At 41.9% G+C, this 18,071-nt stretch overlaps 1 protein-coding gene across 4 annotated transcripts in view; it reads right to left on the reverse strand.

Annotated features, from left to right (window-relative positions):
* The window catches only part of LOC117983159 (uncharacterized), a 17,839-nt gene extending 5,058 nt beyond the window's left edge, over positions 1–12,781 (reverse strand). For 3 of the 4 annotated variants that reach the window (XM_069499283.1, XM_069499281.1, XM_069499280.1), the window contains exons 1-14: positions 12,605–12,781; positions 11,688–11,853; positions 10,313–10,504; positions 8,745–8,993; positions 7,970–8,090; positions 7,407–7,577; positions 6,822–6,936; positions 5,804–5,958; positions 5,297–5,506; positions 4,165–4,274; positions 3,574–3,709; positions 2,910–3,076; positions 2,072–2,229; positions 1,503–1,608 (exon numbers count right to left, since the gene is read on the reverse strand). In XM_069499283.1, the coding sequence (XP_069355384.1) occupies positions 1,503–1,608; positions 2,072–2,229; positions 2,910–3,076; positions 3,574–3,709; positions 4,165–4,274; positions 5,297–5,506; positions 5,804–5,958; positions 6,822–6,936; positions 7,407–7,577; positions 7,970–8,090; positions 8,745–8,993; positions 10,313–10,504; positions 11,688–11,853; positions 12,605–12,630 (2,082 nt within the window). In that variant the 5' untranslated portion in view covers positions 12,631–12,781. Of the gene's footprint in view, positions 1–1,502; positions 1,609–2,071; positions 2,230–2,909; positions 3,077–3,573; positions 3,710–4,164; positions 4,275–5,296; positions 5,507–5,803; positions 5,959–6,821; positions 6,937–7,406; positions 7,578–7,969; positions 8,091–8,744; positions 8,994–10,114; positions 10,289–10,312; positions 10,505–11,687; positions 11,854–12,604 lie in introns of those variants that run through there. The other variant, XM_069499284.1, reaches the window with a different exon arrangement.
* Positions 12,782–18,071: the final 5,290 nt, after the last annotated feature.

Raw genomic sequence — 18,071 nt, forward strand, 5'->3', positions numbered from 1 at the left:
CAAACTAGGCAATGCCAGCGATTTCGAAATGTATCATACTTATGTTAGTATCTCTTCTCCAGACTAGACAATGCCTGCGATTTTGATTGCGGAATAAATTACCCTTGATAGTATCACTTTTCCAGACAATGCCTGCGATTTCGTCCGCGTAAATGTATCATACTTATGATAGTATCTCTTCTCCAGACTAGACAATGCCTGCGATTTCGTCCGCGTAAATAAATGTATCACATTTTGAGATGGTATCATTTCTTCGACTAAACAATGCCCGCGATTTCGTCCGTGGAAGTTTTTACCCTTGAAGCAAGTTTAGACTGACAGTGTGTTGCAAACAATCATAACGTGACAGAAATAAATACTTTGCATTTGTAATATTTGTAGAATGTTTGAAATGACAAGACACATTTATTGCAAAAAATAACGGTCTAAAACAAAAAGTTTTTTTATAGGCCTGGTTGTTTCGTTGCATTGATGGTATGAAAGATTCGTAATACAAGGGCATGCAATACCCGTTACCTGACACGGCTCGTGGGATATTGACAGTGAGTTGCGGGAGGGTGACGACTATCACGCTCCCGCACCCTGTGCCCTACCTCACGAGCCGTCTCGGTGAAACGGAATACCTAAATCGTCGCTTAAGTTCTAACACCAAGTAAGTCGTAAGTCGTAAGTCAGCGGTTTTTACATATTTAAGTGAATCGATATAGGCATCGTGTCAGTCAGCCAGTCAGAAACAAGAAATCGTCTCACAGAAACTTTTAAAGGAATAAAAAGTAACTGTACGGTATTTAACCAAAAACGCAAACCTCTGGAAACAGCAAATTTTTTCGCTCTCTTGTAAAGTTGCTAATTTTGATCTACGTGGCGTTAGAACTTAAACGTCAATACGTATGTGAAGGAGTAACAGGTCATAGAGTAAGGTGACAGTTCGCCAATGAGACTAAGGCTGAGATCTATCGAGCGTACTTTGACTTTGCTCAGACCTAAGTTTCAGTTAAAACGAGACAGATTTATGTCATCGTATATCGTTGTCTCGTTTTAACAGTGTCTTAAGTCCACAGACCGCACCTAGTATAGACGCCTAATAGCCGGCCCACGCCCGTTCGGTACCCTCATTCCGCACATTGTCTAGATTACGTGACTTTTGAGTCCACCAATCACAACAAAGCATTTTCCCTTGTCCCCCGCCAACATTTTACGATTTTGTTTTCATGCAAAACCTTGTATGTGCGTACTCTTGAGGTTGAATTCTCTGTGCTTAAGTCCGAGCAAAGTCGAAGTTCGCTGTATAGGTGTGAGCCCGAGTCGAGAAGCTAGCGGAAGTAAGGTGTCATAAGATGCTGTATTTGGCGGCCACAGGATTTGACAAGGAAGTGTGAAGTGGAGGCAAACACAATAGATCGGAGACGGTCGCAGTGATTCAGGGATATCAAGGACCTGTATAGCCCCAAAGAAGGTGTCAGTTCGCCAGTGGGCATCAGAGCTAGCGGAGTGGTGCATACCTGCAGCGCGCGCGGCGGGGTCTTGTTGCGCGCGGGCACGCGGCGCGGCGTGCGCGGCAGCATGTGCTCGTGCGGCGTGAAGGCGCACGGGAGCATCTTGCGGAACCTGCAACAAAAACCGATAAGTGCGAGTCGGATTCGCATACGAAAGTGTTCCGTACAAGATTATGTACTTCTACTAATTTAACTATATGGCGGCCATTTTGAATTTTTATTATTTATTGTTATAGCGGCAATAAACTCATTTTGTACGGCACAGATTTTTCAGCGTACTGTATATGCCCACTTCAGTGGTTTACGCCGATTTTTGGAGCTAAGTTATAACCTTACCAGCTGATGCGTGCAACTTCGTTGCGTGGATTTAGGTTTTTAAAAATCCCGTGGTAACTCTTTAATTTTCCGGGATAAAAAGCCTATGCTCACTCTCCAGGTCTTTAACTATACCCATGCAAAAAATCACGTCGATCCGTTGCTCCGTTGCGACGTGATTGAAGGACAAACCAACAAACAAACACACTTTCGCATTTATAATATAGGTAGAGATTTTGGAAGCGAATGAAATGACCAACTTGTGGAAAGGCAATAGAACTGGCACGAGTGTGGGGGGCGTCTTCAAGCTCTTGGACTCGTCGGGCTCTTCCAGCTTGGTGCAGTCAAAGTCCAGGGTAAAGCTGGATTTGACCGACGGCTTCGCTGCGTACAGCAGAGCGTTCGCTCCGTGACTGGGCTGGAAGAAAAACATTTATTTTATATAATTTTAATTGTAAAGCCTGTCGCACGACTTATCCGTCTTTTGCTTGCTGCAGCTGTTGCCGCCGGTAAATGGCATTATATTATAATACTAGCTTATGCTCGCGACTTCGTCCGCGTGGACTACAAAATTTCAAACCCCTATTTCACCCCCTTAGGAGTTGAATTTTCAAAAATCCTTTCTTAGCGGATGCCTACGTCATAATAGCTATCTGCATGCCAAATTTCAGCCCGATCCGTCCAGTAGTTTGAGCTGTGCGTTGATAGATCAGTCAGTCAGTCAGTCAGTCAGTCAGTCACCTTTTCCTTTTATATATATAGATATGTTGACCTAGCACCTAAGACTTATGTAAATTTTTTATGTGTACTAGCTTATGCTCGCGACTACGTCCGCGTGAACTGCACAAATTTCAAACCCCTATTTTACCCGCTTAGGCGTTTAATTTTCAAAAACCCTTTCTCAGCGGGTGCCTACGTCATAATAGCTGTCTGCATGCCAAATTTCAGCCCGATCCGTCCAATAGCTGTGCGTTGATAGATAAGTCAGTCAGTCACCTTTTCTTTTTATATATTTGGATATGAAAACGAGGAAGAGAAGAAGAAGTATGTTTACCTCATATCGCAGTGAGTAGTTCCCTGGTGAAGAAGTATGCTTACCTGATGCCGCAGCAGGTATTTCCCCGGCAGCAGCCCCTGCAGTTGGCTGAAGGCGGTGTGCAGCGTGCTGATGACGTCACTCATGACGTCACCGTGTTGTTTTGACAGCTCCTCGCTGCTCATACCCTCGAACGTGGCCACCTCGCCCGTGTCGCCGTCGACTCGAACTAGAAACATTTTTTTTGCCTTAGACGCCTGTTTGGGCGGGAGACGCACAGTGATTAAAAAAGCCGGTCAAGTGCGAGTGGAACTCACACATGAAGGGTTCCGCACCATTGTACAAGAAATAACACTTTTTGATAATAAAATAAATTCAAGTGCATATCACATAAGCTGTGATAGCTGTCTAGTGGTTAAGACGTCCGCCTTCTAATCGGAGGTCAGGGCTTCTATCCCGGGCAGGCATCTCTAACTTTTTGGAGTTATGTGCATTTTAAGTAGGTAATTGAACATCACTCGTTTTAACGGTGAAGGAAAACATCGTGAGGAAAAACGCATGCCTGAGAGTTCTCAATAATGTTCTCAAAGGTGTGTGAAGTCTAACAGTCCGCACATGGTCAGCGTGGTAGACTATAGCCAAAACCCTTCTCTCTGAGAGGAGACCCGTGCTCTGTAGTGAGCCGGCGATGGGTTGATTGTGATGAAGTTCATAGTAATCACTTACCATTGATCAAGGAAGCGTTTTCCCGTAAGTAGAGTGAGAGAGCTAAGCTGCGTAGTCTGTCGCGCGACTGCGCGCTGGCGCCCAGGTCCAGCTGATACTCCGGTATCGGCTCCAACAGTACTTCGCCATTTTTGTCCTGAACAAAGTCACATTTACATCATAAGTCACATCAGTATTATAAATGCGAAAGTGTGGTTGTTTGTTGGTTTGTCCTTCAATCACGTCGCAACAGTGCAACGGATTAACGTGATTTTTTGCACGGGTATAGTTTAAGACCTGTAGGGCGATTGCCTAAAACCTGCATCAATCATTATTACAATCTCAATTGTTGTGATTGGCTGAATTTGTGCGATTCTTGTTGCAACAATGCATTGTAGCCAATAGTGCGCGAGCGTCAACCAATCAGAGGCCATTGCGATTGTGACAGTGTAGTTGTCATTCTCCTGTAATCGCGCATCTGGAGAGTGACATAGGCTACTTTTTATCCCGGGAAATCAACAAGTTCCCACGGGATTTTTAAAAACCTAAATCCACGCGTACGAAGTCGCGGGCATCAGCTAGTGGCTTTACATTTTTTATCATGTCACTTACCCGCACTTTGTGAGCGCAATGCACTATAACGTTGTAGTTCTCGTCCGTAGTCTTATTCCTCACTCGCCATTTTCTGAACGATCTCGGAGGAGGCCTTTCAAATATTGTATCTGCAATATTTTTATATTATTGGGATGTTCTTATTAAATTAAAATTTAAATTCTCAAAAAGGTTTATTACATACAGTGCGACAAGGATATCTTGGCGCGTGGCAAAAATCGGAACTAACGTTGCCGTCAAGTGCCCCCTTTGTTTTTGTTTGAATATTCTAAGCCTTTGTTCTCCAACAGCGTCCCCCTGTCAAGGCGCCCCGGGAAAATGCCAAGAGCAAGTACCGAACAGGCGCCCTCCCGCGATTCGGCCCATATAACCGAGAGGTTGGTGGGGCCATGGGAGGTGGAGGGTTGCCCCCCGGTCAACGTCATTCAAGTGCCAAGAGAGCCTTGTCGCACTGTATACAATTTGTATCAATTTTGACATGTTAGTTTGACATAATACCACTTGTGCGATAATGGTTATTTATGATACAAAATATGTGATATGACAAAAATTACAGTTGAGATGCTTTGTAACGAATATTACCGCACGGACAAGCTATTAATTGTGCGGTAATATTTTTATCGCCCAAGGGTGGTAAAAGTCTACTTCATAGTTTTAATATAAATAAGAACCACTTTACGCGCAAATGTATTGAAGAATAAAAAGTATAGTCCAATGAACCAAAAGCTTAATTTGCTATAATCCGCTGAAACAGGTCGAAGCTGTATGCTGCACATATCTGTATGCTGTAGCATGCCACATGCAAAATCCCACGCCATTTTAACTCTATGGTTAAACTGGCATGTGAAAAGTACGGTTCACGTGAGATCATCTTTACGCGTTATATAACACCGACGCACGTGCTTCTAGACTTAAGAGTGCACGGGCGTGGCAGAACAATGCGAGCGCCATTTGGGTTCCCCAACCTCACTCCATGAAGCCCTCAGCAACCTGGGCGGTCTACTCGGCTTCTGGAGCGAGCTTGGATGGCTGGAGTGAAGACTTGGGCGGGGAGGGGCGATGCACGCACAACTGACAGAAACGTTTAAGTGCGGAAACCAGCCCAGAGCGCAGAAGAATAACTAGCGTTTACCTTTACAAGTACAATTGTAGAAGTCATCACTGTCCTCGTTTATTTTATCACTGTGTTTACTTTTACTCTTGCTAGAATCCTTGCCTAGTGAACCATTTCCTTCGTTTTTCTGATTTTTCTGTTGTTTATCTTTGTTATCATTTTGTTCTTTGTTTTGTGTCTCTTCTTGTCCCGTATCGTTTTCTGAGTCAAATAGATTCTGCATGTCTTCTGCATATTAACAAGGTAAAGTTTAAAAGTAAAATTCATATTTACAATGACATATTTTTTGTAAGACAAAATATTCTTAGTTACAAGAAAATTGGTGATCTACACGATAGGCTAACTAGAAACAGTAACAAGCTTGCAGCTCCTACCTTCCGCCTCAGGAAAGTCCAAAAGTCATTTGTGGGTATGGGTATAACCTTTTATAACAAAATCCCGCAAACTATTTTGGACTTGCCTTTACACAAGTTTAAAAATATCTATTAAAATTATGCTCCTGAAAAAGCCGTAAAAAAGCCGTACCGTCTATACAGAGACTGTTGTCCTCTTCATCAGAGTCCATGTCCACATTAAGATCTGTTATACTATTTGCCTTATCACTCGCACTAGTGTTTTTCTCCGTTTCGTTTGTGCTGTCATTTGCTTCTTTGTAATTTAATTTTGATTTTTCTGATGGCCTAAAAAAGCGAAAAAGTTAACTAGGAATTAGGATCTACATATTTACTGTTCTGGTTTTAGAATTTAGAGGAACAATGGGGCCGATATTTAACAGGTCTAAATCTACTGCTATCCTTTTCCGCAAGCAACATTATGAAAGGGCCACTAGATTTAGACGTGCCATTTTAGTTTAGTTTAGAGATTGTGTACAATGGAATTAGCCACATTTTTATGTTAAAACTAGATGATGGCCGTGGTTCCGTGCCCATGGATTTTGGTTTAAAAAAATATTCGTGAGAACACTTTGATTTTCCAGGAGAAAAAGTATAGCCATATCATGTTCTGGTTTTTATTAAATAATAATAACTAGATGATACCCGCGTTTTCGTCCCCGAGGATTTAGGCTTTATCCCGTGGGAACTCTTTTTATTTTCCAAGATAAAAAGTAGCCTATGTTCTTCCCCGGGATGTAAGGCAACTCTGCATCAAATTTTATCAAAATCGGTTAAACTGTTGGGCCGTGAAAAGCTAGCAGACAGACTGAGATACACACTTTCGCATTTATAACATTAGTATGGATAATTATATCCATGAAAACCCGTTGCTCTGTTGCGGCGTGATTGAAGTACAAACGGTAGTGATTAATTTGTGTTTTTGTGTTTGTTTATCTTTTAGTAAAGTAGGTAGGATTAAATAAATATGTAGTACAGTTTTATTATACGTATAGATAAAGGTGTATGGATAGCGTTAATGAAAATATAGTAGTAAGTTATGTACATAATATTAAGAGCGCCACGTCGCCAACAAACTGGCACACCAGTTTGGCGAGATAGAAATGTATGAGCCCTGTAAAAGGAATAAATAAATATAAATAAAAACTCACGGTATAAGACTACGCTGCAGTAGATGCCTGAACGCTCGGTAGGTCCTCATCAGCACAGATTCCTTGTGAATGGAAAACTCACTTCCTAATACCACTATGTTTGTCGTGTCGCCGTCTGTGGAGGCATTTATTTATTTAATTTGTACCAAAAACATCTTCTAAATATATAAAAGAAAAAGGTGACTGACTGACTGATCTATCTACGCACAGCTCAAACTACTGGACGGATCGGCTGAAATTTGGTATGCAGATAGCTATTATGACGTAGACGTCCGCTAAGAAAGGGTTTTTGAAAATTCAATCCCTAAGGCGGTGAAATAGGAGTTTGAAATTGGTGTAGATATGCACGCGAGCAAAGTCGCGAGCATAAGCTCTTATTCTACTAAAACACTAATGAAGTCCGAACTAGGCTTTAGAGATATTTGCACAACAAGGATTACCAGAAGTTGTTGTGTCAGACAATGGAATGCCATTTATATCAGCTAATTTTAAGTTTAGTACTCAGGAGGTACTATTAAGTATTCTGTGATTTTGATTCTGAAAAAGTCGTTTATGACACTGATTGAATAAATTCCAGTAACTCACCAGGTCCAATAACTGGACATACAGAAACACTGATGTCCCATATACGGTCATGTTCCACGAGGCATTTTAACGCATTCTCACTCACCACGTAGTGTGCGTTGTTATCCAAACCGTACTGTGCTAGTTCTCTTTGGACTTCCGTGAGAGGTAGAATTGATACCGATTTCTCGTCTGCAAAATTTTTTTTTATTTTACGAGTAGCTATAATTGGACTAGTTTTTAGGTAATGCTATGTAAGAACAGTAACTAACTTCAATTAAAGTCAGTGCACAAAAAGATATGATACTAATATTATAAACTTGCTGACCCACCCTGGCTTTGCTTAAGGCGAGGGGGGGGGGGGGGGGGGGGGGAACACTAAATCGCTTGGCGGCACGGCTTTTTCGGTAGGGTGGGAACTAGCCACGGCTAAAGCCTCCCACCAGACCAGACCAGAAATTTGGAAAATTCCAAACCCCTGCTAGGAATAGAACCCAAGGACCTCCCACTAATAAGACCGCAGTGCTTACCACTGCGCCAGGGAGGTCGTCACTGAAGTTAACCAAAAAGTTTTAAGTACTTACTGGGCAATATAAATTTGCATGGATGCTTGGTGCACGGCTCAGGCACATTACAGGCGCGAATGATGGTAAACTTCTGTGTGAGTGGCCTTATCTCTACCTGAGGCAGCGATTTGATATTCACCTGAAATTATACACACAACTTGACCACAAGTAAGGTCGCCTTTGCACCCTAGCACAATATTTTACTAGGATTCCAATTCCATACCCAAAGGGTACGGAATCTAATAAAATATTGTGCTAGGGTGTGATAGCCTAGTTGTGATAGCCAAGCTGTGATAGCCTAGTGGTTAGGACGTCCACCTTCTAATCGGAGGTCGCGGGTTCGATCCAGGGCTCACACCTCTAAATTTTTTGGAGTTATGTGCGTTTTAATTAATTAAATATCACTCGCTGTAACGGTAAAGGAAAACATCGTGAGGAAACCGGCATGCCTGAGAGTTCTCCATAGGTGTGTGAAGTCTACCAAGCGTGGTAGACTATGGCCAAAAAACCCTTCTCAATCTGACAGGAGATCCATTCTCTGTAGTGAGCCGGTGATGGGTTGATCATGATGACCCAAAGGGTGAAACGGGACCCTATTACTAAAACACCGCTGTCTGTCCGTCTGTCTGTCACCAGGCTGTATCTCATGAACCTTGCTAACAGACAGTTGAAATTTTCACAGATGATGTATTTCTGTTGCCGACAGACAGACAGAATACGAAGTGATCCTATAAGGGTTCCGTTTTTCCTTTTGAGGTACGGAACCCTAAAAATATATAAAAAGAATACTCACACTTTTCAAATCCTTATCCAAAACCATTTCAAAAGTGCTTTTACTAGTCTCCAACGGTATCTGAGCGGCCAAATTATACATCTTGGGGTAGGAACTCATTTCCATGGCCTTCATCTTGAAGGTGGCTTCGTACACAGTCTCCACGTGAGGCTTGGGGTGCAAGGCCCTCACGCAGTGGCTGTTGGTCCAGAGGGTTTTGGCCCATTCGATGTATTCCTTTTGCTCGGACTCATATTTCTCTTTTAATTCCTGTAAAAAATTATAGGTTACTAGCTGCCCCGGCGAACTTCGTACCGCCTAACATTAGATTCTTTTTCAGATTTTTTTTAAAATTTTTCTCTCCCTAAGAACCATCCTCGTACTTCAAGGAATATTATAAAAAAATAATTGGCGAAATCGGTTCAGCTGTTCTCGAGATTTGCGATCAGCAACACATTTAGCGATTCATATATAGAAAAAGATAAGTCCCGCAAATTGCTATTGCGTTGGAACCATGTCTTATTACCATCGAAATGACGTCATTTTGACGTCACTTAAACTTCAGTCTAGTGCTGACGTCACTAAAATGGCGGCCACGCGCATTAGCAATTTCCGTGACTTATACTAGGTGACACTCATATTGGTCTTACAGACCCCGCCATCCCCTTCTAACCTAACCGTTCCGAGTCGGAGTGCCCCAAGTCCCGAGCTCGCTTCGCTCGCTCTTGATGGTGGGAGCGGGGGGGATGGAAGAGACCTTAGTGGTGGTCTCTTCTCGTCGACCGGGGCCCGTCGACGGAGCCCCGCCAAGCGGGGCTCCTTTTTTCTGGGTGGTAAAAAAATAAATAACCTACGAACTTCTAACCTAACCGTTCCGAGTCGGAGTGCCCCAAGTCCCGAGCTCGCTTCACTCGCTCTTGATGGTGGGAGTGGGGGGGGGGAGGAAAGAGACCCCGGTCTCTTCCGTCGGCCCGGTCGACATTTAAATGATTTGGTGAATTCTTAAAGTATTTATCAAACAGTTCATTTTATCAAACAATTGATTTTATCAAAAAAAAAAGGGCGATATGTTGTTTTACTAATTAACACGATTAAGAAATCAATTGTTTGTCAAATGATATTTTATGAAATAACAATTTGTCTGTTTATTTTTGTCAATTGATCGGTCACCGTTCATTGCCTATGAATCTTCGCATATTGATCCGATTGAGCTTTGTACAGTTGTTGTTCAAAAAGCCGATGATCACCCTTAGTGGGTCCCGGGACAAACTTACTTTGATGCACTAGTACTGCTGACGACCATCTATAGCTGACAGCTTGGGGTATGGCGGAGAACACATCACGAGACACGGCACAAACTGACGATGGAACTTACAATGGTACAATCTCACCTCAAATAGGCAATGATCACCCATAGTGGGTCTCGGTATAAACTCCTGCGGCAGAATGTCAGGGTTGTCAGCACACAACACTTTGATGCACTGGTACTGCTGACGGATGTTTATGGCTGACAGCTTGGGTTACGGCGGAGAACACATCGCGAGACACGGCACAAACTGACGATGGAACTTACAATGGTACAATCTCACCTCAAATAGGCGATGATCACCCTTAGTGGGTCTCGGTATAAACTCCTGCGGCAGAATGTCAGGGTTGTCAGCACACAACACTTTGATGCACTGGTACTGCTGACGGCCGTCTATGGCTGACAGCTTGGGGTATGGCGGAGGACACATGGCGAGACACGGCACAAACTTACGATGGAATTTTTCAAACTGGAACTGAAGATAATAATATGTGTTTATTAAGCTGAGATCTATAGAGAGCACTTTGACTGTGCTCAGACTTAAGATTGAGTTAAAACGAGACAGATTTATGTGAGAGATATAAATCTGTCTCGGTTTAACTCTGTCTTAAGTCTAAGCAAAGTTAGAGTGCGCTATATAGATCTCATATTAGGCGCCCTCTCCACGGGCGAGGGAATCGCAACGAGTCTGACCAACTATAAGAGTTGTATCAAATTTGGTGGCAGAGAGAGACTATCGGCGCGATTCTTTCATCTGTGGAGATGGGTCAGGTGCGGCGGTCTAACGAAGGTTATGTGCATTTTAAGCACGGTATCACTTGCTTTAATGGTGAAGGGGAACATCGACAGGAAACCTGCACGCCTGCAAAAGTCTGTGAAGTCTGCCAATTCACTTCTCACACCTGTGCTCAATAGTGAGTCGGCGCGGCGATGGATTAATGATGATGATGATAGTATTGAAGGGCATCTGGCTTAGTTGTGACAGATTTTTTAAAATTTAGATTCAACTTGCCCTTGACTGCAATCTCACTTGGTAGTAAGTGATGATGCAATCTAAGATGCGGGCTAACCTGGAAGGGGTATGGCAGTTTTTATTAAACCCATACCCCTTTGGTTTCTACACGGCATCATACTGAAACGCTAAATCGCTTGGCGGCACAGCTTTGCTGGTAGGGTGGTAACTAGCCACGGCCGAAGCCTTCCACCGGACAAGACATTTAGAAATTATAAAAATTCCAAACCCCTGCCGGGAATCAAATCTGGGACCTCCCACTAACAATACCACAGCGCTTACCACTTTGCCAGGGAGGATATAGGATTTCATAGATGCAATTGCAAGATGTGGTAGCCTAGTGGTTAGGATGTCCGCCTTCCAATCTGAGGTCGGGGGTTCGATTCCGGGCATGCACCTCTAACTTTTCGGAGTTATGTGCGTTTTTAAGTAATTAAAATATCACTTGCTTTAACGGTGAAGGGAAACATCGTGAGGAAACCTGCATGCCTAAGAGTTCTCCATAATGTTCTCAAAGGTGTGTGAATTCTGCCAATCCGCACTTGGCCAGCGTGGTAGACTATGGCCAAAACCCTTCTCACTCTGAGGGGAGACCTGTTCTTTGTAGTGAGCCAGTGATGGGTTGATCATGATGATGATGACATACATTTTGTTTATTGGTAAATATCTCATCCCAGTCGATGGTGGCACCTTCTGTCTCAGAGTCACTGGATATGATGGGGTTGCGGAACTTGTTGCGGAGGATCTTCTCCGTCACACTGTGTGCCAGGTCATCTTCCTTCAGGAAGTATATGTCAGGTTGAGAGTAACACCTGGAAAGGATGAGTTTTAGGTATACTAGTGACTCCAGTACGCTGCCAAAAGTGATGAACATCAATCTTTAGAAGGAGATAGCAGATTTGTAGAGCAATGTCTTGGTCATTGAAACTGACAAAGTGTCATATGGGTATGAGTGACTGAGACAACGCTCTACAAATATGATATGTCATTCTAAAGGCTGATGTTCATCACTTTCGGCTACCTGTGGCTTAGCTACTTTTGTATATAACTAGCTTATGCTCGCGACTTCGTCCGCATAGACTACACAAATTTCAAACCCCTATTTCACCCCCTTTTTGAAAATTCAGATTTTTGAAAATTCAACCCCTAAATTTTTAAAAATCTGTCTACGTCATAATAGCTATCTGCATGCCTAATTTCAGCCCGATCTGTCCAGTAGTTTTAACTGAGTTGATAGGTCAGTCAGTCAGTCACCTTTTCCTGTAATATATTTAGATTTATATTTTATTTACATAATAAATATAGGTAAGTATTTACATCCTATTCCTAACACCCTGACATCCTATTCCTAACACTCTTAAGTCTCATCGACTTGTCTGGGCGCTGCACATTCCTCCGTTGTTTGATCACTTTGATGGTCGTGCAAGGGAGGTTAGGAAGATCGCTTGATCTGGAAGCCGCTTTGCGGATACACTAGCCAAAGCTGCATCCCATTTTCAAGCAATCTCTATGGCGGCTGGCGGGTCCAACGGCTAGCTAAAGGATTCAGGAGGGATTACTTACCAATCAAATTGTCGAATGTGCTCCATTGTGACTGGCACACAATTTCACGCTTAAGTATATTATTTTGATTACTTTTAATTTAAATGTTTACATTTAATCACATAGCATACAGTTTTACAGTGATAATTGGGCACTTTTATTAACTTTTAGTAAGTTTTACCATTATTTACAAAAGCGTAAATTCAATTCAAATGCAAAACATTTAACAAAAAACCACCGACCAGAAATAAAAGCAAAAAACCATATGTTAAAAGTATGTTAAAAGTACTCTGTGACCGACATACAATGATCACCGACCAAATAATGATTGTGATTGTGATTTGTGACACTGACAGTAACAACAGACTAAAAAGTACTCTGTGCAACTGACAGCCGCCACTGACCGTTCCATAGAGTAACTATGGACCATAGAGCTAGCTGTCTACGGCTGTCTACAGTCGATAGTAGATCCGAGGGACACGAGTAACATTGAAATAGTTAGTAATGGTCGGCTCATCTTTATAATCTAACTTTAGGATAATAAAAAGTAAAAAACACCATTCAGACCATAGAGATATTCAGACTATAATTTATATTCAGACATGATTCAGACAATGAAAGAACCTCACAATATGCTTTAATCTGCCCTTAGATGAATGATTACCATCTGCCATTAATTAAATATCTTTCCTTTCTTGAATGCTAAAAAACGTCAACCCTTTTTTCTTATTTTGAAACTAGCTAATGCTCGCGACTTCGTCCGCGTGGACTACACAAATTTCAAACCCCTATTTCACCCCCTTAGGAATTGAATTTTCAAAAATTCTTTCTTAGCGGATGCCTACGTCACAATAGCTATCTGCATGCCAAATTTCACCTCGATCCGTCCAGTAGTTTAAGCTGTGCGTTGATAGATCAGTCAGTCAGTCAGTCAGTCAGTCAGTCAGTCAGTCAGTCAGTCAGTCAGTCAGTCACCTTTTCCTTTTATATATTTAGATTAATTTTGCAGATGGATTCATTTTTTTTTATCATCCATGTAGGTAGTTCCATTGATGCGTTGCGGCGTTGCTCGCGGCGACTCACAATACAAATGTTTGAACCAAATGTTAGAACGCTTGTCGTCGGACAAGATGTTTTATATCGATTCTGGGTTCTGAAATTGAACTTGGTTCAACCAAATTCCTAAAAAAAATCCTAATTATGAATTTGGCCTGTATACCAATATTTATAGCTATTAAAAACAAATAATATTTTATTTCACAGGTAAATAGGTATATAGGTAAGGTATATAGGTCACAAACGTCCGCTTCATGCCGTCCATCTTATCCCTCGTCCAATCCAATCCGACAATGGGCCGAGAAATTAAAGGCCAATGGAGTGGCCCTTAATTATTAATTAATTATTGGGTTATGTCGGTTGCAGGCGCCGACCGCTGGACAATGGTCGGCCCTTTACTCGTTTATATAACTAGGAGACAGGAATGCTCTTTGTTTAACGAAAGTTCGAAATATAACGATTACTTATAAAAGAAAAGTGTAAATAGCTTTTACTGTTCCTATTTTGGGATGGGTTCCCAACGAGCCACAATCAATCGTGTTAGTGCTCTTTGGGAGCTCATCGAAATTTTTCTCCCATCGAGTTGATCGAGTCACACTGTTAAGTACCTACTAGTTGCAACTTTTTTATCCATTGTAATTCCCAACGAGTAATGTAGTTACCCTACTACGTTTGTATGAAGAAAGCACCATCCTGCGCCCACTTAAGCACTGCGCCAGAGGAGTCTTCAAAAACCATTACTTATTTGAATCACCGGCCACCGCTACCGCTATTCACAATCTAGAAGTCTTCAAAAACCACTACTTATTTGAATCACTGGCCACCGCTACGCTATTCACAATCTAGAAGTCTTCAAAAACCACTACTTATTTGAATCACCGGCCACCGCTACGCTATTCACAATCTTTATTATTCCGCGTTCTCAATGAGATGAATGAGAGAAGATCAGAGATTGAAATAACAATATTAAAAGATTTATACCTGTCCCGAGTCGGGAGTAAGGAGTCGGGAGTTGGGAGTCGGGAGTCCCGTGCATTGGGGTTGACAGGTTTTATTGAATCCCCGCTCCCACTCAGCAAGTTAGGCACGCATTACGTAGTTAACTGAGCTGTGAAATGCTTCCGCCGTGTGATGTGACCCACTCAATTATGACTGTGATGCTAGGATTTAGGATACGAGATTACAGGCCGACGGAGTTTTTTAATGTTTCTTTGCTATCCAGCTCCTTTTCTGATTTTCATATAGCACTATGTACAAACGATGTAAGCTAGTATACAGGGTGTAACCAGAACGCTAGCAAAAACTTAGCGTTATTGTTATACCACTTACCTAAACACAACCCAATACCAATAACCATTTTGTAGTTTTAGTGATTTAGTATTTTTCAAACCCGCAATGTATAGCGCGTAAAACTCGGGTCAATGCTCCGCCTACGACGCGGCATTGAGTTCGAGTGACCTACTTACATGTTCGTTAGTCTAGCGTCAGCCAGATGTTTTATTTGCAACTAGATAATGCCCGCGACTTCGTCCGCGTGGATTTAGGTTTTTAGAAATCCCGTGAGAACTCTTTAATTTTCCGGGATCAAAAGTAGCCTATGTCCTTCCCCGGGATGCAAGCTATCTCTATACCAAATTTCATCAAAATCGGTCAAATGGATGGGCCGTAAAAACTAGCAGACAGACAGACAGACGGACAGACAGACAGACACACTTTCGCATTTACAATATTAGTATGGATAATATCGTGAACTTTTATAAAAATATATAGGATTTGTTTTTACTTTTTTTCACGTTTTTAGGGTTCCGTACCTCAAAAGGAAAAACGGGACCCTTATAGGATCACTTTGTTGTCTGTCTGTCTGTTGGTCTGTCGTGTAACCTACAGGGTACTTCCCGTTGACTTAGATGCATGAAATTTGGTAGGTAGGTAATATAAGCATAATACTATTTGATTTATCGTGCAAAATGTCGAAAAAATATGACTGTAGTACGGAACCCTCGGTGCGTGAGTCTGACTCGCACTTGGCCGGTTTTTCTATCCAGTATCGACTATCGAGGATTTATAATCAAATCAGAAAAAACTAAGGTTCCTTAATCAAACTAGGGAGCTCTAAAAACAAAGAAGTACCCACCTGGTACTGTAGGTAAAATATAAGGTATTGGCAGTGGGTGTGATTGAGCAGGGCTTATTTACCCGGAACCTCTGATTAGCTCCGGATTTAAATCGCGATGAATCCAATATGGTACCTTCCTATCTGTCGGAGAGCGGTAGGTATTGATAATCTCTTTATTGAATCCAAAGGAATCCATCCATTGAGGTTATAATATTATGATTGATTTACGTGGGATAATCTGCCTATAGAATGGATGTGATTGGTCGATTCCTTAGGATAACCTTTTTAGGGTTCCGTGCCAAAAACGGGACCTTACTAAGACTCCGCTGTCCGTCCGTCTGTCTCTCCGTCTGTCACCAGACCGTATCTCATGAGCCGTGGCAGTTAGATAGTTGTCACAGATGATGTATTTCTGTTGCCGCTATAACAAGAAATACAAAAAAACAGAATAAATAAATAGTTAAGGGGGTTTCTATACAACCAACGTGTTTTTTTGCTCGTTTTGATAGATAATGGTATGGAACCCATCGTGCGCGAGTTCGACTTGCATTTGGCTGGTTTTTTTTTAAATTTCGTTACAAGATTAGCCCTTGAGATGAGATCGCAGTGATCTCATGTGGTGGTAATTTTATTGACGATGCAGTCTAAGATTGAAGCGGGCTAACTTAGAAGGTATATGGCAGTGTTATTAACATAAGTAAGTGCGAGTTAGACTCGCGCACCGAGAGTTCCGTACTCGGGTATTTTTTTGGACATTTTGCACGATAGATAAAAAACTGATATGCAATAAAAATAAGTAAAAATCTGTTTTAGAATGTATAGGCAAAACCCTTTTATATGATATCCCACTTGGTATAAGTTATCTTACTTTGAAAATTGAAAATACCTACTAATTATTTATTTGTTCATGAACACATTTTTTTTGTGATGTAACCATAAAAATAACGATGGCTGGCTCTCTCTCTATAAGGTATTAACCATTCAACTGCGCTAGTAGGTACACCTAGAACCTAGAGATTATTAAATAAAATACTAAAATAACTGCGTGAGCTCTCAATCTTGTGTCTGGTTACTCGTTAGCCTGACGTGAATCGATGCGGCGGTGTCACGCCGGATATACGAGCCTCAAATTGATGCCCAGTGCCCACGCTTGGAATAACCTATGAAATATACATACACATGCATTGGAATATCTCTGCTCGACTCTTCTCCATATGTTACCAACGATTGCTCTCATATTTCGGCCACATCATAGGGCGGGGGGACGACAGCTTAGAAAAGCTCATAGTGACGGGCAACACTGAGGGCAAACGAGCGAGAGGCCGCTCACCAACTAGGTGGTTCAACCAGCCAAAGGAGTCCAGCAGGTGTGAATTTTATCACATTGTGAAAATGGCCACCAACAGAAGCCGATGGAAACAGATAATCCATTCGAGGGCAGTTTGCCAGGACCACGACCTTCAGCAATGAAGGAACGACCGGAGAGAGAGACACTGGAATATCTATTTATCTAGTTGTATTAAAGGAGAAACGACCGACTGAGAGTCAGGTTGGTACTAATGAGAAGAGAGAGAGAGAGAGAGAGGATGGAACTCCTCAACTGGTAACAGCATTTATCGATTTTACTCTATAACTCCATCAAATTTGAACCGAAATTGACAATTTCTTTTTCTTTAGAAAGATTGTACTATCAGATTGGTACCATGTAAGTTTGATGAAGATTTGATATACAGTTTCGGAAATAGAGGATGGAACTCCTCAATGAGTAACAGCAACTCGATCGCGATCAGTATAATAGCTTAGTAATCTCACACACACAATCTAAGTAGTTGTTACAAAAGGTGATTCATAAAGCCATACTAGGTGAATAGGTAATGTTATTACGGAAATAAGCAAGGGTTCTTATTTTTAAAGATAAACCAGGAAAAATATTATGCGGTGAAACGTAGGCGGCTCTAATTAAACGTGTGCATTTTATATTAAACACCACCTGCCCGCGGCAAACCTTTGAAAATTAAAAGCGGGATTAAACGAGCTCTTTCAGCCTCCCTACTTTACTTACCTACTTCATTCGACGCGGCCACTTGAGAGATTTCTGTGGCTTTAAGATTTTAGATTCATATACTTACGTCGGTAAAATTAGAAACCATCACTCTACCCATTTAAATATATAAAAGAAAAAGGTGACTGACAGACAGACTGACTGACTGACTGATCTATCAACGCACAGCTTAAGCTACTGGACGGATGGTGCTGAAATTTGGCATGCAGATAGCTATTATGACGTAGGCATCCGCTAAGAAAGGATTTCTGAAA

Source organism: Maniola hyperantus, chromosome 6 (genome assembly GCF_902806685.2).
Source record: "Maniola hyperantus chromosome 6, iAphHyp1.2, whole genome shotgun sequence".
NCBI lineage: Eukaryota > Metazoa > Arthropoda > Insecta > Lepidoptera > Nymphalidae > Maniola > Maniola hyperantus.